Source organism: Numenius arquata, chromosome 1, assembly GCF_964106895.1.
Source record: "Numenius arquata chromosome 1, bNumArq3.hap1.1, whole genome shotgun sequence".
In the NCBI taxonomy this organism is placed as follows: domain Eukaryota; kingdom Metazoa; phylum Chordata; class Aves; order Charadriiformes; family Scolopacidae; genus Numenius; species Numenius arquata.
This window is the reverse complement of record NC_133576.1, coordinates 70,743,585-70,763,754: the sequence shown is the minus strand read 5'-3', so window position 1 is coordinate 70,763,754 and position 20,170 is coordinate 70,743,585. Positions and strand designations below refer to the sequence as shown.

General features: G+C 43.9%; 1 protein-coding gene across 1 annotated transcript in view; it reads right to left on the bottom strand.

Moving 5' to 3' along the window:
• NPAS2 (neuronal PAS domain protein 2) overlaps positions 1–20,170 on the bottom strand; it is a 106,518-nt gene that overhangs the window by 12,727 nt on the left and 73,621 nt on the right. Inside the window, 8 exon segments of the mRNA XM_074168214.1 lie at positions 5,376–5,468; positions 5,643–5,749; positions 6,483–6,624; positions 7,324–7,405; positions 8,020–8,167; positions 9,371–9,477; positions 10,350–10,432; positions 12,807–12,925. Coding sequence (XP_074024315.1) covers positions 5,376–5,468; positions 5,643–5,749; positions 6,483–6,624; positions 7,324–7,405; positions 8,020–8,167; positions 9,371–9,477; positions 10,350–10,432; positions 12,807–12,925 — 881 coding nt within the window.

Here is a 20,170-nt window from a genome sequence, read left to right as displayed (position 1 = left end):
CTTTTTCCACACAGAAGTAGCAATGCTGCAATGGTTTATTCTGCTGAAGACTTACTACAGCATCATGCACACGACAGCTGACCACAATAAACATTTTCTAGGTTTCTACAGCTGAGTAGTAATCAAGCTACAAGAAATACTCATGAAGTTATTTTTGTGCATGAAGTAAACTGAATAGCTCAGCTCAGTGGGAGAAAGGCTGTTCCAAATAATAATATAAAATGGAGATCACTAATCAGGGTCAAGAAGAAAGCGCAGGCTCCAGTAGCAGCCATACTTGGCACAAAGTGGAATCATTCAATAAGTGTTGAGGGTGCTAACACAGCAATAAATCCCTGGTTTTATTTGGCATTTTGGGCTATGATTTAAAGTCCACCAAAGTTAATTATTACTTTAATAAGCTTTGGAATAGTTGCTTTGCATGAGCTCAAATTCCAAAAATAAAAAGCAGTCTTTGAAAAAAAAAAAAAAACTTCAAAAAAATCTGTAAGCGTTTCTGTCATCAAGGCTTCCAAGACCTCTCTGAAAACATGTGGTGCTGGAATGTCCAGGCAAAAGAAAAATAATTATTTTCCTGTTACTTGAAAACGGTGGCCTGTTCCTGTGGCTGTTCCAGTGGCTCTGCGCTAGTGCGTGAACTGATGCATGCTGCTGGAGCCTTCCTGCTCCATGGAGGTGCACTTGGCTTTTCAATAGGAAAACAAAAGTGGTAATGAGAAGGGAATTAAGGAGAGCTCTGGTGCTAGCAACACTGTACAGTTAAATGAAATTTCTGGCTACTTAGAGAAATCTAAATGTGACAGTTCAGATTTGTATCAGCTAACTGCTTTTCCTTAAACCAGCTAAATACTTGAAATACCTTCACGTTCCCTCCCGCAAAGCTGAAATCTCCAAGTGAGTGGCCTTTAGGTGAGAACGGATGAGAACTTCAGAGGGTTTATTTACCAGGGGGAGGGAGGCTTTCCCGCACAATCTGGGAGGTCACTGCTCCAAGAGTGGTGGCAAGGTGGAGAGGAGTTTCATGGCCAGCCCTGCTTAGAGGGAAGGAGGGCTGCTAAGGTGGCCCATGCAGTTGCTGCTGGCAGAGGCCCTCAGAGCCCACTTTGGTGGCAGAGGTATCTGCGAGAGCTTACAGCTTGCACCGTCTGCCCAAGGAGGTAACGTGACCACTTGGCCTCCAGCGCCGTGATCCACGGCCCTTTTGCCTTCAAACCACAACCTGGTCCTCCCCCAGAGCAGAAAAATGCTCAGACCTCGCAAAGGGAAGTTTGTGTTACTTCTAGTTGGTGTTAAAGGGGAGAAGTCAGAGCGAGGTGTATCTCTTTTTCTATTCCATGTATGAAGTATTAACCCAAGGAACAGAGGAGTGGAAACCTCTGACGTTTGGCAACAAGGACAAGTGACTCAAAGGGGCATCCAGTGCTGTTGGTTGTAGCCTGGCTCTATGTTTCTGAAGAGTCCCGGGTACCCTCATTTTATGAATGAAATGACGCTGTGGCTTGTTCAGATGAGATGCAGCCAAACCCTGCTTCAACCTGGGTCTGTACAGGATTTTTTAAAAAGCCAAGTCTTGCAAACTAATTCTCTCTGTATGAACTCGGTTAGTGAGGACTGCTCAAGTCTTTAAAAGGGTCCTTATCAGAAAGGAATTAAAAACTATTTTAGTCGAAAGCTTCATTGTAACTGCCTGGCTTGCTGATGGCAGACTTTTCATTAATGTGTGAACTCCTTGAAGACACTTTGGGAAAGGAACCCGATTTTCTTCAATCAAAAAATGTAAGGAATTTTATAACAGATAATTTTATAATCGTTTTATACTTCAAGAAGAAACAAAATCCACTTCCAGGCCTTAGTTTTGAATTTGAATTTGCTTTGTAAAGTTTCATGGAAAAAATATATTGCTGTTGATTTTAAATTACTATTCCTTAATTTTTTTTCAGCACCTTCTTATATTTAGCATATTCGTCTAGTATTGTCTTTTTGTTTTCTTTTTCATGTGCTTTTTGTGTTTATACACTGAGCAGCAACAATTAGCTGGTCTACTAGAGTGAAAGCCATTACAGAAGAAGACAAGGAACTTTCTCTTCTGCTTTTTTCCCTTTCCCATTGTCACCCCCAAATTTGTTGATAACTCCAGCAGCAACCCCTATGATTACAAAGCTTCTATTGTTTTTGTACAATGAGATACTAACAGAAATTGACCTGCACCAGAGAGTGTTTATCTCAAGATCATTAACTGCTCTACTAGTTAAGGGAGAAATAATAAATTAAAAGAGCTCAACTCAAAATGTTCCACAGAAAACACCGCACAGCTATAACTCTGCCATTGGCATCAGATGAAGTTGCTCTCTGTCTCATTTTTAGTTATTTGCAAATTTCTGTAGGATGCTCAGAAGAGTGCATGTTATACTTGTACCAGATTTCCAGCTACAGTCAAACATGGAAACCTACGAAAGGATCACCAGTTTAATCAAGGTTTGTTACCGCAGACCAAAAAAAAAAAAACAAACCACAGCAAAAGAGAAAAAAAGAGTGATGCTTTTGGGATCATGTTGGCGGGCATTTGGGTAGGGACAGTCTCAATGGTGCTGATGGTCCAGAGAGGCTGTACAGCCTGGGGAGAGGGACCAGTACTTCTTGGCTGTGACTCCCCACCGCCAGCATGGACATCTGAAGGAGGCCAGCTGGACCATGCCTGAGGAGGGACATTTCTCTCCACCGGGTGCCGCTCCAGGGTGCCAGGGTTATTCCCTGTCTCTAGGTGCTGGGGGGCTGCAGTCACGGAAAGGGGATCTGTGGCCCCCATGTCTGTCACAATGGTCCTCAATTTCAGATGTGATGAACAAAAAGATGGACACCTTAAAGACGTTGTCTTCCTACAAGTTTTATGACAATAGGTAGCTGCATAAATAAAAGAGACCCAATTTATTTTTCAGCTTGTTTTCCTTTAACCTTTCATTTCTGCCTGCCTTTCCACTTTCCATCCTTCTGGCTGACACTAGAGACATGCAACAGGGTTGTGAGAGTCTCAAAAATACCAGGTTGCTGTACTCTCATGAAAGGTATAGCTGAGCAAAGGAGAGAGGGATCCACTCATCCCTTCCCCCTGCAGGAAAGGCTGGGTCGGCGCATCAGCCTTGCAAGGTGCAGCCCCTGGGAAACCGAGTTTCACTAGTTTTGCAGCTCACCAAACAACTTGTTCTTTCTTTCTGTCTTCTGAATAACACCTGCGCAATCCCAAACGGATTATTAGTGCTAATTATTATTCAGTCATCAGCATCCGCTGTGTTGTAGGGGATTTTAATTTATTACAATGAGGAAGGCAAACAAACAAATATTCTAATAGGGAGCACTTGGTTTAAAGTAAACCATTTACATTCAGGCGACATCTAGTGCTGTGCTGTCTGTTCATTCAGTCAAGCAAGGCAGAAGCTACAACCACATTGTGGTGGAGACAAAACCATCACAGCCTTTGCTCGAAATAAAACTAATCAAAGTTCAAGCAGGTGGCACTTGAGGCGGGAGCGGGCTGCTTGCTGCAGATGTGGTTGTGGCCACTTAAAATGTCCTTCCCCCTCCGCTGCTGCCCCGTAGCTGAATGTTAGCCACAAGGATGCCCACCAGAGCGCCGGGGCCCTTCGTGGCCAGGCTCGGCACTCTGCCTTTCAGCCTCTGCCATCGCTCACCTTCAGCTGAGGGCGAGCGGCAGAACGGCAGCGGGGAGCAACCTGCCCAGCTCCTTCCCACGGGCTGGCAGCGGGGCGCCCAGCCACGCTATGGCTAAAAGCGATGAGCTTGTGTTCTGCTGCTAAACGGTCAGCTAGGAAACCAAGGAAATGGTGGTGGTGGGAAGCAGACGTACCTGGGTTTTGTCACTCACTCACTTAGTGCTGCAGGCACCTTGTCTTTTAAATAATGGATTATCTTGCTGTAAGCTGACACGTTTATTATTTTAAGGTGGGAAGTGCAGAATAGTTTCATAATTTTCATCGTATCTTATGAAAATCACCCAAGTCTTTGGAGACTTGCTACTTTTCCCAGGAGTATTGCTATGGGGTGTGAGCCTTGGTAACCTGAGCTGCAACGTCCTGGTGCTATTTCCCAGCTCCACATCGAGGGAAGCTCCACCTTGAGCTTCAACAGGAGCACTGCTGTGAGTTTGCTGCCAGTCAAGAAAAGGGCTGTCTGACTTGACAGACTCGAGTCAGCCCTCTTCCTTTCACTGAGATTTAGCCAGCCCAAAAAGGCTGAACAGCACTCTGATTTGGTGAAGAAGAAATGGAGCTGGCATGCCAGTAAGAGCGTTTTACTGGGAAGGGACAAGGCAGTTAGGTTTGTGCTAAGTGACTGGTAAAGCATCTCCTCACAAAAACCTTTGACAGAGAAGAAAGGGAGGTAGAAAAAAGTCAAACAAAACATGTGTGGGTTTATAATAAATAAACTAATTGATGTTTGGAAGTGCATTAATGAATAACGGCGAGAAATATCTGTAAAAGAAAATGAATGCTCAGAGCAGATAATTGATATGCTGTTTCTTCGCTGCATGCTGGTGTGGAGTCGTGAAAAGAATATTAAACATAGAAGATAAATGAGAATTTGTTATTTTAAAGCAGGGTTCCTCAGGACTTTCTGTGTTTTATATGCTACAGGAGGAAACTCTGGGAGCTTGTGGACAAGTAAAGCGTACTGATGGTAGAAGCAGCATAGGTCCAGGACTACTCTGTGATTTCTAAATTCAGAGGATGATGGGGTGTATCATCACAGCATGACTACAGGAGAGAAACAGTGGGATGGGAACATGGTACTCAAATTTGCTCCTTCAAAATCCACTGCAAATTAAACCCTGAGGTGGCTTTTTGGGCCATCACCCACTTTTGAGATATGGGTTAATAGATTTCCCTGGAGGAATTTGTCTCTAGTGGCATCCTCTGCTACTGGCACACTCACAAAATGGGTTTTGTTGAACTTGCATGTCCCTTTCTGCATCAGCACATCCAAACAGGTGTTTTTAAGAGGACTGGGGGTTAGGTTTTGGGTTTAATTCTCATTGTGATCTTGATTTTGATGGGACCTAATTCTGTAGAAGCAAAGTTGAAAGCTCTTTTTCCATCTGTTTTTTGTCCTTCTGTCAAATAGATGTGTGTGTGCACCTGAACCTACATGTACCTGGACCTCTGCTCCAAATGCCTGTACGCAGATAGATGTTTAAATATGCAAGTGTACAATTCAGATTACTTTCCCACAATATTTTAAGTGTTTGAAAGCTGGTACATTTGGGGATTTTAGCTACTAGAGATGTAACCTATAAGCTCCAAAAGGAGAAAATATCAGGAGACAGGCAAGTGACCTGTTCCACTTCCAAATTTCCAACTAACCTGTGCCAGAGGTGCAGGCTGATTTTGCAGGGTTGCTTGAGGCAGTAACTGCTGCGGGAGAAGCTCACACGAAGGCTGAGAAGGCAAAGAAACCTGGGTTAAAAACAAAACAAAGCAAAACAAAGCTTTATTTATAAGTTTGGTTCCTTTAAATTTTAGGTTTCTTCTAATGCCATTGCTTCTGTGTAAGTCATTTCTAATTGCTAAGCTGCGTATGTGGCACATGCTTTATACTGTCTGCCTATTTTGATGACTCTGTGAAGTTACCTGAAGAACAGTGGGTTGACTGAGTCTATGCACGGATAAATCCTGCTGCGTGCTTGGTGTCCTTGGCAAGGGTGCGTTAGACTCTGCAGTCAGCTTTGTTGGTGTAGCTGCAAGAAAAGTACTGGTGAGTTCTCACACGCTGGAAACCACCCCTGTTTGAAGTGGGAATTACAGCGAGACCTGGCTAGAAATGATTACTGCCTGGCTAAATTCCAGCAGGAGTCAAGGTTCTTGTTGACTTCAATGGCAGTAAAACTAAACTGATAAGGAGGGCCTGGGCAAAGATAAAAGTAAATGAGACAGATTATGATTCTGTGCTGCAATGAATGGAGCAGAAGGACCCAAGAGCTGTTCTAAAACAGCTGGAACTCCCTTCATATGAGGTGAATAGCTATAAATTTAGCTTAGCTCATTCACTTTTCTTCCAGAGAAGGGAGCAGGAGTGTATAAGATGTCCCCAAGTCTTGGCTGGAGCATCCTGAATCTTGGCCAGAAAAGAATCACCCACAGGCTGTTATTACTCATGTAAGTCTAGAGGGGCCTCGTATTGCTCGTACTGATGCCCTCAAATCTGAAGACAGAACTTCTCATTTTCATAACAGATTGAAACAGCAGGACTCATGACTAGTCCTTCTACTCATTTTCCAGTGTTTGGACAATCCACTAGAACCTTCCCTCTTGTATGTTACCATTTCAGATGATATGCACTTGATCGTCAGTGACAAACACATATCATCAATACCTCATAAATAACTTAAATTAGCAGCTATGGCATACAGACATACAATCTGTAACTTGGCTAAATTAAAAATAGTGCAGTAACCGAGGAATGCCACTCACATGCAGGGTCTGACTTGGGTGTGTGGGAAGATTTTGGTGAGCTCCTGGATGATGCTGAGGGTGTCCGACTAGCGCTGAGGATTGAGGCACCAATATCAAGTGCATTAAAGTGCTGTTCAGGATCCAAGCTGGTGCCACTGTCCTAAAACAAACCAAAAAAAAGGGAATAGCTATTGTATCTGTCAGGGGGAAAACATTTTGAAATGCATCTAGTAATGGTTGCACACCTAGTTCTTTGGCTGGCCTAAAATGACTTGAGCAGAACTAATCCCAGGTAGGCCAGCAGAAGACCTGGGCACAGGTGTCAATGTCCCTTCCAAATAGCATCTAACTAATGCATTTTACAAAGAGCTATCACTGAATTGGAAACAAATAGTAAGCTACTGCCATAGTCATTTTTTGCCTTCAGATGTTTTTCTGAATCTTTCTTTTGCGTTCAGTTGGATGTGACAGCAAATGCAACCTCTGTGAGACACTCAGCCATGCACTGAGGAGAAGCTTTTCTTTCCTCCCTCAGCAGACACTGAGAAGAGGCCAAGAAGGCTGATTGCCAGAACATGTCCAAATGAATCTTTAAACTGTAGTACCTTGCCAAGGAAAGGTGTAGATACCTCACACTGCCCCTGCGCGTGTTCCACATAATTTGTGGCTGTCACTGAACTCCAGGTTTATCTTTTCATGAGCTTATCCCATTTACTTTAAAATTATTCAAGTGAGGAATGAACTCTGAAGTTGAGGGAATCCACCCAGAAAGACAATGCTGGAGTCTTCAGTGATGTTAACATAGGAACAAGTTGTGATTACTACATAGATTCATGAAGAAAACCTTCTCTCTTTGTACCTTCAGTGCTGAGGACACAACCTCTGAGGACACTTCTTCCAAGCCCATCTCCTGTCTCCTCTCCACCCGAACATCTGCGTAACTGAATGTAAAATATAATAGTATGTATCAACATGGCATTGTTGTATTCCATAAAATGTGCTTTAAGCAAATAGAGGAGCAAATTATTGTAACATTTTACAGGTTAAATGAACAGCTGAAAAATCACTTAAGTCAGATGCAACTGAATAACATTGGAGAGACTTTTAATTTTCAGCTTTTGCTCTGTTCCTGTCTTCTTGAAATCCAGAGGTATATTAAAGAAGTATACGTAAAGGTCAAGTCCACAGCCTAAAACCACTTTATAACTTCACTGGAAAGCTTCAACACATCTCTTTAAAAAACATTGTAAGGATTAGAGCTTAAGTAATTATTAGAATAGTGAAGGAATCTGTCTATTCCCTATTTTTGCACAAAATGGAAAAATGCAACAGTTAATCTGCCCCTGAACTCCTGATTGGCAAATCAAGCTGAGGATGAAGTAAGGTTTAGTCTAATCATTTTTCTATAATGAACATATATCCTTCAGAGAGGTCAGTCTTCTTTTTTTGTTACATAAAACACATCATTTTTCTAAGAGAAAATTTTGGAAATCATGAGGATGGCCCTTATCTTACTGTCTTTTATGTCCCCGCCGGTTGATGGGATTTTCCATACCTTACCACCATGTGTGTGCACACAATGAACTCTGGCTTGGAGTTCCACTGGTGGTAAGTGATATAGTAATGGGTCTGGAGCCAGATCCACTGCTGTCCTTTGGTCAGAAACCGATAGCAGCACGACTTCCCCTTGCCAAACTGCATCACTGTCAGCAGAAAATACACACAGCTTGTAGCACAACTTATGATGTGAAAATGACATGAAAAGTGAAAAGTGTGACAAAAGTATCATCGATTCCCAAGAAAGACAGGAGTCTAAGCACCTTTCTAGTGAGTGGTCCCATCACTCTTACGATAGAGATATCCTAAAGATCAGTAACTATCTTTTTCTGACACTTCAAATTGTACATTCCTACAAAGGACAATTAACCTTAACTTTGGATGTTAATGCATTAATGTCTGCTACAACTTAAACATAGATCTTACCCTGGTTTATGTGCTGATCACATACTGCTTAATTAGGCATCTGGGATTAATTTCTAAGAGCGATCATCTTAAGTTCTATAGCAGAAAAGTACAGGACAAAAATGCTTGAAAAGAGGAGTATTCTGCACAGATGGATTCAGAATGAAGTGAGTATAGGAGATAACATTGTACAAAGAAAAAAATCATTTGAAATGGAAAGAAAATTCCCAGACTGACAAGAATTCAAACTGCAGTAAACTGGGGTGTATTAAAGGTTTTAAAGATTCACTGACAAAATTAATCTCTGCTTTTTCCCCCAGTGATTTCAAGGGGTTCCCAAACGTGCACCTATTTAGCCTTTTTATATTTTAATGTCAACATATAAAAACTAATGTTGACGCGATATCTTCAGGCCATGCAGAGGTGGTAAGCTGAGATGTACCAGCCAGTTCTGTAAGCAAATATTTGAAACAGATTGCCTCATTTTCTTTGCTTAGTGAAAGAGTTTTTCAATTAAATCTTAATAGACTGTATTAAAATAATCACAGGTAATCCCAAACACACGGTGAACAACATTAGGGTAAATAATCTGCCAGAATTTTACAAAATAGGATCTCCTCTGAGATTGCTTGAACTATTCCTGTATATTCTTTACTAATAGGATAGGGGTCTAATCTGGTGTATTTTACTCATTCAGTGAGTCTTGCTGACTGCTTCTGGGGATACATAAGGTAAAATCGTATTTTTCAGAGCTCAGTAAGTCTGGCCCAGACGCCGATCAGCTGTGGTGCCCCCAGTCTGCTATAATTCCCCTAAGACATACAGGTGTGAGACCAGGGTCAAACCTCCCCTTCCAAGTTTAAACCAATTTTAACCGAAACTGCATTTCCCTGAGGAGGGGTGTCCTAGCGACTCCACAGGAACCCGGGCTATGTGATACTTACAGTGTTCGTGGCACCTTGCTAGCAGCTCTAGGTCATCTATGTGGTAATAGTCGTAGCCAGAAGTACCCAGCACTTCAAAAGGCAAGTATCCTATGATCGGCGGTGCTCTGCGGTCAGGCACAATGTCAGTGAAGTCATAAGCCATGAAAGAAACTGCAGTTTGACGCAGATATGTAAAAAGCCCAGATCTGCTCTCGCTCATGGGTGTACAGTCGTCCACCCCAGGGGACCAGATCCCGATTTTCTCCCACCTCGTGCCCGGGATGCCCAGCTGGGCACGGCACCTTTCCCCCAGGAGACGGCCATGACAACCCCGTCTTTCCGGGGGAAATGCGGTTGTGGAAAGCGACTCAGCTTCTCGGGGACTTTCACACAAGAACCTGCTGTGGGGGAGCTATTCCCTGGCTGTTCCTCGGTCAGGGGCTCTGCTGCGGCTCACACAGTCCCTGCACAGGGAAAAACGCATGGCGGAGGTGATAGGGAGCCATCGTCTGCCCAGGACTAGGGGGGTAGGAGGGGAGATCATCTGCACCTCTGGGTGTCTGCAGGCCTCGTCCACGGCGTGCAGAGGCAGTTGCTTTGTACCTTTGCTAGCGCGGTTGCCCCGAGGCCAACGCAGACTTTCCCTCCGTAACTCGGTGGGAACTGCACACACACAGTCAATGGCTGGATTTGGAAAGAACGACTTCCGCAGCTGTATAGTAATTAGATGATTTTGCCACCTGACAGACTTTGGCCCATTGATATTTTTAAAGCAAGAACAAGCTGATCACAAATTCGGCCTGACAGACAATTTTGTTTTAAAACACTGATAAAAATAAATGCAGGCTAAAATAGTAAATATCATCTTTTGTAGGCATTTTAGTGGTTGTCCTCCTGTTTAGATGTGAAACGCAACACTATCTGAGAGAATTGCACTTATGAAAATAGCAGTAAACAAGCACTGAACACAACCAGGAGTGCTTTTCGTGTCACCAACCTGTGATCCAGGAATAAAAATTTCCACTCCAGACTGTGTCTTGATGTGAATTCCTCTAGAGGTTCTTCCACGATGCACATCTCCTGTTTGGTGAAGAAAACCAACTTACTGAGAGTTGCAGCTTCACCTCGCAGCTTCATCTAGCTTTTGTTAGCTATAAATACATGGTGCGTAAGAGGAGAAAACAAAAGATTCACACGTTTTCTGGCAATTCTGGAGAGCAATCTATTGTATTTATCAATGTCAACATTTCTGCAGGAGCTGGGGAGTAGAACTTGTGATGCATGTAAACTTAAGAGCCATAACTGTTCCTCGGAGTGCCAAAGTTTTTATGACTTTGAAGCAGTGGCTGGGATGTGACAGCTGTGCTCCCCACAGCCCCGAGGAGCAACGCCCCTTCCCAACATCCAGCCTGTGCTTGGTCCCACCTGGGTTTGCCACGTCTTTCCTCATTCTTTTTGTGTTACTTAAGGTACCCAATGCCCTTGCCCAGCTCTTTTGGATGTCTGCCCTCTGAGCCCTCTTCGGAAAGGGTGACACTCTCCTTCCCACTCAATAACTGGGGGCACTACGTGCTGCGTGGGGTCCATCAGGCAGGTGAAAGGTGGTGCTTTTGCCTTGCGCTTTACACCCACAGAGAAGAAGCTGACCCCCAAGACTCACAGCAGCCCTGGGTGCTCATAAGAATGATAATTAATAAGTGAATTACAGGAGGTAGGGCATGGGGTTGCCTGTGAGCCAGGACACGCTTGGCCCAGAGGGGTGGGGATCAGAACGTGGTTGGCAGGGATCAGTTGTTGGGTGGAGGTGGAAAGGGAAGGAAGGATGGCACCGTGGTGCATGCCCATGCGTGGGCTGGGTCTGGCTGCATGTCCCACAGCTGGTTCCCAGCACACTTGCAGCCCTCCTCTCCTCCCCTCTCCCCTCTTCTCCTGCCCTTTCCCACTGGCTATTTGCAGGGGCAACTCCAGCTCTACAAGATGTCAGCCTGGAGACCCCTGGATGGGATTTGCCAGCATAAGAGCTCAGGATTTTATGCCTCCAGGCTTACTGTGTCCCCCCTGTCTCTCCTGCAGGAGGGTCTCCATCACCACTGGTAAGGACAGCACGTCTGCTGGCTGCTGACGCTGCTGTCCCTCTGCTCCCTGGTGCCGTGTCCCCCTGTGCAAGTGACACCCTCTCATTGTCTCCTCTGCCACTCTCTCTGCTATCACTCTCAGGGACAGAAGTCTTTCAGGCCCCCAGTGTTTGAGACTCTCTTGGGACCACAGGACAAGCTGGGGTGTGCTGCCATCAAGCATTTTTTTGATACATATCAATGCTCACAAAGGTGATTAAAGTTGCTGGCTGTAGATTGGCAAAAGGCTTCATGCATACCTTAAATTCCTCTCTCTCCCCCTCTCCAGTTTACACCAAAATCCATGCTGATGCCAAGAACCTCCCCTAAAATTCAGGGTGCAACATGCAAACATTGCTGTGTGAAACCAAAATGCTGATTCTGCTTGCTTAGCCAGTCAGATAAATACTTTTGACTTCATTTTAGAGGAGTAAGTCAAGACTGGGGGTTAAATGAGTCACCCAGGTGAATTCAAGAGATCAGTGTGCATGGTTTTCTGGCAGCTAACACCTTCTCTGGGTTGTTCAGCAGCTGCATACCCCCAGCACTGGGCAGCTCATTGCTACTTGCAGCCCATTTCTTTTCCCCATTTACTTTGAGATGTTAGCTGCCCAAAGACAAGGGAATTTGCTTTCAGGGTTCTCAGAGAACCTTAACTCCAGCCTCTACTGCTAATATGATTACTGTCGCTAAGATTTATGGGAAGTGTCCTCACTTACCCAGAAGGGACTGTACTTGCCTGCTGGGGCCATGAATCAGTCAAGAGTGCCCTGCAGGTCCCTGAGCAGTAGTGGAGCCAGGCCAAGGGAGCAGTGATTTCATACTGGCTAAGTCTCCATTTGATTTTTTAATCTCTTAACCTCTGAGGACAGGACACCTGATGCAGTAGCTCACGTTTGCTAATTAGGGAACCACAGTGCCAGGCACAAGGTTGGGTGGTCTGTCCTTATTTCCACAAGCAGCTATCTTACTACCAGGATTTGGGAAGAGGGAAACTAGCAGCAGTCACCCAAAAACACTGAGGGGTTCAAATGAAAGCATTGGTGGCCATCTGTACACTGGCCCATCACAGGAACAAAAAGCAGCAAAGAAGAACCCAATTTCAAAGTGACTTTGCAATTCCTAATGCAAGGAGGTCTTCCATTTCCCTTGGAAAGGGGGCAGAAGCGACACTGCTTCCGCAGATCCTGGATCGCACCGATAATCCTCTTCACTGGATTTTTATGCATGAAATGTGATATCTCTAATCCATTCAATTAGCAAAATTAAGAACTTTGCATGTCACGCTGTCTGAAAGTGTTTTGAGAAGTTATGAAATGAATGGGATCCAGGGTACACACCTTTAAAAACTGAGGCGTTGCCAAACGAACAGTCGCAACGAAGCAGATCTGCTTTCCCGGGGATGTTCTGTAAGCCCTTGGGACAGCCTCGTCAAAGCCATTGCAAGTGGAGTTAGGCACTAGGTAGGGAAAAAAACAGGACTCGGAGTCATGCCTCATACAGGATTTGCTCTCCCTGAATATTTTGTACACTTGAAGCATACTAATACTGATTTTATTCAAAGAAGCACTCTAAAAGCTTTTAAAGCTGATATGCATATATTTAAATCCAAGTCAGTCATGTTAGGCAGAAAGACATCAGAGCTTAACTTCAAGTATGAATCTTATAGGTTAATCCTGATAAAAATAAGGCCAAACCTTACTACAGAGCGTAAACCAGCTTTCTGGAAAGAAACCCCATGCATCCAATTGCTCTTTTTCACCACTCACAAGAAAGATATATATGCTGCAGCCTGCCTAGCGCGCCAACTTCCATGAGGCAGCGAAAAAAAGCCTTGGCAAGGGAGGTAGCTGAAGAGAGTTCGTCAAGTCATCAGTGGCAGAAGCACTGGGGCCCACAGCCAGCGAGGCTTCATCGAGCTAGCAAGAGGCTGCTAGTGATACTCGGCTGCTGAAGTGCATCTTCCCCTTCTGCATCTAAGAAGAACCATCCCCAGCCTGCTCAAGTTCTCCTCGGTTTAAAGAAGAGCAAGGAGGACCCATCTACAGCACTGGCTTCCAGAGCTGGGCATTTCTGGTGAGTGTGCAGATGGCCTGCTGTCTCCTGAAATGCTGGGCAGAAGGAAAAACTGGATGCGATGTGGCTACAGATTTTGTGTATGGGTTTTTCATCTGTGTCTTCTGTGATTGCATGGCTCTTGTGTTGCTTTGAGGGCCCACTAGCACCTCCTGCCATAAGGATGCGTTGCCAAAAAGAATGTGTTACCTTAAGCTAGCCCACAGTCCCATGTTAGCATGAGATAATGCAAATTCTTCATCCAAATTCAAGCTGGAAGATGTTAATCCCACTCCCACAGCAGTGAAAGAAAACTGTGTGCTAAACTGCAGTGGGGACTGGGCTGACCCTATGGGCTCTTGCGTTGCCCAGCCTACTATCTCCCATAGGGGCAGAGAAGGTCCCACCCACCAGCCAGAGTTCCCCAATATCAGTTAATCTAATGCTAATAGGGATCAATCCTAATATGAAACTATCTTTCCGTACTATTTGGCCCCTATATCCACCTTTATGAAGCTTCCTACAGTTTGTCTCTTCTGCACAGGACAAAGCAAGAATAAGCACATCTATTCCTGTAAAAATGAAGAGTTTTGTATCTATTCGGGGAGGAGATCACTAGCAGTTTTTATTCTGGGGTGATTCTGCACTGGGCATAGTTCACTAGCATAAATTGTAGAGATGTAGACTTTCAACTTATCACATCTGCTTTTGGAACCCAGTTCAACCTCTGAAAAGCTTTAGCAGAGCGATACATAGCTGATAACAAGGAAAACAGGGTGTGAGACAGGAAAATAAGTACTCTGAGGAGAATTCACACCTGTGATTTAGGCCACTGTGTGCACAATATATATTGTGCCAAAGAGGGGAAGAAAGATTCCTCATCTGAGAAGGCAATGTAGATGTGAACATCCACAGAGATTACAGCCCACTCTTGCAGTTGAGTCTGGAGGGCATGGCTGACTGGATATTAAGATAAAAAATATGGGCAAAATTCTCCTCCTTTCACCAGCAAAGCGCACTTGCTCTGGGGACTTCCTAGGAATATGTATTCCTGTTCTGCTCCTGGGGTTATGTGCATATACGAGGGCTTCTATGGGATTATTAATACAAGAGCTGGAAAAAAAGAAGAAAGAGTTAGGAGCTACAGGAAGCAGGAGAAGCCTGAATAAGGAGTTACTGGTTCTTCTCTGATACAATTATTTTTGCAAGTAAGTCTGTCGATTTCTGAAGTCAGTCCTGTTTAAAAATTAATGGTATTGCTATAAAACCACGTTAAGGCATTGTAAAAAGTTACTTCCAAGCTTATTACGTAATATGTTGTCACATTTGAAGTCAATGGGGCCGTTTCTCTCTTAATAGCCAAGTTCAGTAGCGAATGTTTGCAGGCTGGTCTCTAAGATAGGAAAGTAAGATAAGCACATTCAGCCTCCAAAGTACAGGTATGATAAGCTGACCTAATTAGTGAACCCACGGGCTTGCAAATGACACCAGTTGCAGAAGAAATGCCCAGTGGAGGCTGAGTCACACCAAAGAGAGCTGATGGGTTTTTTAGCTCAGCTATTTGATGTAAACAGCCACGAGCCTGACACTATTCCCAGAAGAGAGCAGAATATATCCCTGAATGTGGCATTCACAAAATAGGATTGTATTTCCAAGAGGTAAATGCAATACTAAAAGGGTAATAGTTATCACCTAGTACAGCTATGTAGTAACTTTGGGATTTCATCACAACATTTGAGAATGTTGAATTTAGTAGCAGTGAGTCAATAAGCCCAAGGAGATGAGACAGAGCTGGCCTGGCTGAAAGTCATCCAGTCTTCAAACAGCTACTGTGCCATCTCCATACTCAGCTGCCCTTTTCAAAGCCCAAAGCACTAAGAGCCTTGATGATTCAGGCAGGTAGCCACCACCTTGAAATGTGCATCTGGATCAGAAAATGACTACAATAACTGAAATAAAAAAATCCCACATTTGTTTCTGAATTACTTTGCTGCCTGACTTATTTTGTTGGTATCTGTTCTTCCCACAGCTCTATCTGCACAACCTGTTTTACTCTGCTCTTGCAGCTGGTCAGCAATTTTCAAGTCTTTTTTGTTGATAACTTTTAAAGTGCAGTTAAAAAAAACAAAGATTATTACATGAATTAAAAAAAAATAAATAAACCCTGGCATAATCTTATAAGCACGCCCTCTGAAAAAATCATACTTTATAATTCTCCAAGTCTCTTTCAAAGAAACACACAACATCTTGAAGTAGCAAAGTTCAGTAGTGAACTTTCTGAGAGCACCACAGAAAAATAGTGGAGTGGAAAATATAGGATGAAGTCTGAGGCTATGATGATATTAACATTTGTAAGTCAAATACAGGTCCTAGAGTGCTTTTATGAGAAGGCATCTGATGAAAATGTTAAGCTGGCTATGAACAGGTGGGCCCAGGTAAACGAGGGCATGTGTGCTTCACACACATGGGCAGAGCATTGGAACAGACTGCCCAAAGAGGTGGTGGAGTCTCCTTCTCTGGAGACATTCAAAACCCTCCTGGACAAGTTTCTGTGTAACCTGCTCTAGGAGGACCTGCTTTGGCAGGAGGGTTGGACTAGATGATCTCCAGAGGTCCCTTCCAACCCCATATCATTCTGTGTTTCTGTGCTTCTGTGCTTTACAATTAAATGATCTAGACAAAATATCCTAAGTAGGGAATTAGAAGGTTGTGTGACAAAGCTAAATACATAATAAGAATGATGAAACAGTTGTCTCGTGTATCAGTTAGCTGATGCTCCTTAGCATAAATTTTAATAGGTTTTGTGGTTAACTATCAATCAGACCTGTTACTCCTAAAGCTACCACAGAGTTCTTTTGTAGACGTATTAAACTAACTGCAACTATCGTAGAAGAAGATAGAAAGAAACTGATGTGCCCATGTGCAGATTTTTTTGTTGTTGGTTTTTGTTGTTGTTTTTTTTTTAAAAAAAGACCAGGACAGTAAGGACAAGATGTTAAAAATAAGTAATACACATAAGGAACCAGGCTCTTAAGTACCATAGACAAAAAGATTTTTATCCTTAGGGATATAAATCATGCCACATGAAATGAATGAAAACATGTTTAAAAAACCCCAGATGCCACATAATGCAGTTAATAATAGTACAGCAGTCAGTTGCTCGGTCATTTTATTTTAACTTAGGATGTTTAAAACATATTCTTCCTTTAACAGCAAGCCTCTTGTTTATGCCATTTGAAAGAAGAAATCCCTTTTCCTATTTTATCAGTAGATGTTAATGTTTAAAGAACCAGCCTTAGTGACTATCAGACAAACTGAATGGTGATTTCAAAAAATCACTGGCCAAACAGACTAGAATAAAATCGAGATTGTTTCATATAAACAAATTCAGACCACAGATAATCAGAATATTCGGCAGTTTATATAAATAATGAAGAAATCTAAAGTGCTGGTGGCAAGCCGGACTGCACTCAGTGGCTTTGGATGAGCAACAGTGACAGTGTCCATACACCACTTATCTGCTTGGATCTACTCTCTCCTCTTTCCTCCTCCTGTTTCTCCCCTCGCATCCTGTGTTGATGTGAATCCCAAGTAAATTCTTTGGGACAGGAATGGTGCCTTTTTTCTTCAGTGGCCATACAGAGCCCAGCATAAGCACTGCAGATTGCTAGCTGCAGCTTCTAGGATATTGTTAATAGTAAATAATAATATGCAGCTGTCGGTTCTGATCAAAACACTCATTTCAGTTTGAGTTGTTCTTGTTATCAGATGTTTCTGCATATGCTTATGGAGGCTCAAGATCAATGTATCTTCTGTAAAAATCTGTTTATTTCGTTTAAAAGGGAATTCAGATTGAATTAATTGTTCTGAGAGTGAAAAGACTTTTTTTTTCTCCCCAGCGTAATAATTTTCTTGATGATTATTCTTATCTCTAAGAGATATATCAGCTAACAGTAGAGTATCTGCTATTATTAGCATCCAGTAACCAGATACTTCCTGAGTTTCCATGTAATTGGGAACAAAAATGCAGAGTTTTAAATTACACTATAATATTTAATTATATTAGTTGATCAGGAACTCTTTTCACATAATGCTTATCTCCTCTTTTAAGAGGAAAACTTCAGTCATTTTGGATTAAAGGACGGATCTGCCACTTTAAAGATGCTGGTGGTCCTTTTTTTGTGTTGCTGAACACTTTGAAAGGCAAGTCTGTTTCTGTCCCTTTCAGGAGATTTTAAGCAAGTATGTCACCTCAGAAATAGGATACCAAAGCCAATATTTGGTTATGTAATTATGAGAGATCTTTTTCTGTTTACAGACGTACAAACAATTTTCACAGGAGGGATAAATCCAGCCCACCTTATCTTTTCTTATCAGAGTTAGCTATTAAGCGGCTTTGTAAAATAATTTATTCTCGCTTAATTTGACATTTTATACTGGGAGCTAAGCGTTTCCTTGGATTTTTTTGAGGGTTATCTTTATTACTTGCCTCCCCGCTCAGCCCTCGGGCAAAACTGGATGTGAGCCACTGCATTATTCATTGGTGATGCTGAAATGGCTCTGCCCCTTATCACGTACTACTGGTCAACAGGTACAGTGATGGCACTTGGCTCCCTCAGATGTTTGCATATATTCATCTCTCTTGTTAAAATCTGGACTACAGGACCAGAACCTGAAATATATAAAAATATTGTAAAGAGTTCCTGTTTGCAAATAATAAAAAAAACAAAACAAAAACCCCTTATGCTCTGAGAGTAAGTGGGTATTTCTCACAGAAGCAAAGAGGGAACTCCGCCTTCCTCTTCTGAGTGGCCCATGGGCCACCTCCCCTCCTCTCAAGGGACTACTGAGTCTTCATGTCAGGTTACAGTCCTGCTTTTCTCATTGAAGCTTAATTAATGATGATTATATAATCCTCCCAAATGGAAAATCAAATCTCTTGTATTTGATTTAGCACAGCCAGTGACTCATGCAGTCACTCCGCACAGCTCGCCTTGCTGTTTCGCTGGTCGGCTGCTCTCGCTTGGGCACAGCTAATTTGGGGGGGGGTGGGGTAGGGGGAGAGGTTCACTCGTGTGCAGGCGGCTCGTGTCACATCCCTGGTGTAGATACAGCTGCAGAAATCTCCTTGCAGCAGGGGTTACAGAGTACAGCTTCCCGCACACCATCTCCAGGACCAACCCAAGCGTGGACCCTCCTGCTTAGCCCTGGCACTGGGCTGCGCAGCTCCTCTAGCCTCCAGCTATCACTGAGCCCAGGAGCTCTAGGGATGGTGATCTTCTGAAAGACTGAACACATGCCGTGAGCTATGGGAACTTTCCCAGGCAGTTTCTGGGGGCTGCACAAGCATCTCCCTGCCCCTTCTGGGATGGGGGAAGATGCCAGTGATTGCTCCTCTCGGGGAGTAGCATGGGTTCGATGTAGATTGTGCTTGATCTGCCTCCCTGACAGCAATCCTGGTGACAAGTCACCTTGGTAGATATCAGGTATTTGTTCTACTTTAGCAGAAAAAGTATTCTCTTTGGCATCTCAGTACAATGGCCTTTAAAGCCCCAGAGCTCCCACTAAAGTTAGGGAGAGCAGCTAAGCCCCTAACTGGCTTTCTAAGCCTCAGTCCTTCAAATTAATCCATTCAAACCCATCCCTATATGATGTTCTCGGCCGTAAGTCACAATGCAATTAACGGAGAAGGTATGAGGGAGGAAGGAGGGGGGCAAGGTGAAAGATTTGTTAGGACTGTCACTGCCACGACCCTACATTAATTAGAATGGAATAATTAAGTATCCTGATGGGATATGGCCTGCCCAGGGATAAAAGAGCTTCCCTGGCCCCAGAGACTCTGGCGTTCCTGGGGCAGGAATGTGCAGGCAGGGCAGACTCAGGGTCTGCTCAGCAAACCATTGGAAACAAAGGTAGGATTTGGCATCGGGTGGGTAAAAAGGAATGGCAGAGATTTGTATTTAGAGAGGAACATCCTGTATCAGTCTCCCATGTGTAAAAACATGCTAACACTTCCACTGCTGTGAAAAACTACAGGGAAAAGCATTCCTGAATACATTCATAAGGAACATCTCCTGCTAATTAAGCTTAATTTGCAATTTCTGTCTTTCTCCCCCAGCTAACTTTTCTTTAGCTTAGCCTCCTGCCTCCACAAACACCTCCAAGAAGCAGGATTTGGGGCCAGCTGGTCCTATGTACGTAGGATGAGAGCTGCCCTCTGAGTGATACATCTCTCCCAACCCCGCCATATAATCGGTATTTATTTAATGGGAAGAAGAAGACAGCAGCTATTGGCAGGTCCGGCAGGTGACAGCCCTGGGGTGCGTGGGCTGGGGGCACAGTGCCCGATAATGGGGTGCCCTGAGGTGTGGGTGGCCAAGCAGATGTGGGAGCCTGGCCCACTACTGCGCCCATCAGATGCTCAAAGGTGTCCGTGACACAAGTCCCCGTGCCAAAGGGGGCTGGAAAGCTGCCTGAAGGGCGGCTGTGTCCATGCGGTGCTGATGCCCCCCATGCCTTGCTCAGGGTGCCGGCGGCTGACACAAGAAGCCTGGTGGAGCTAACGACAGCCACTTTGGAGGTTTGCGCCCTCCTCCGGCTGCTCGCTCTGTCCTTGGCCCAAGGTCATCAGGTCCTAGTTTTCTGCTGC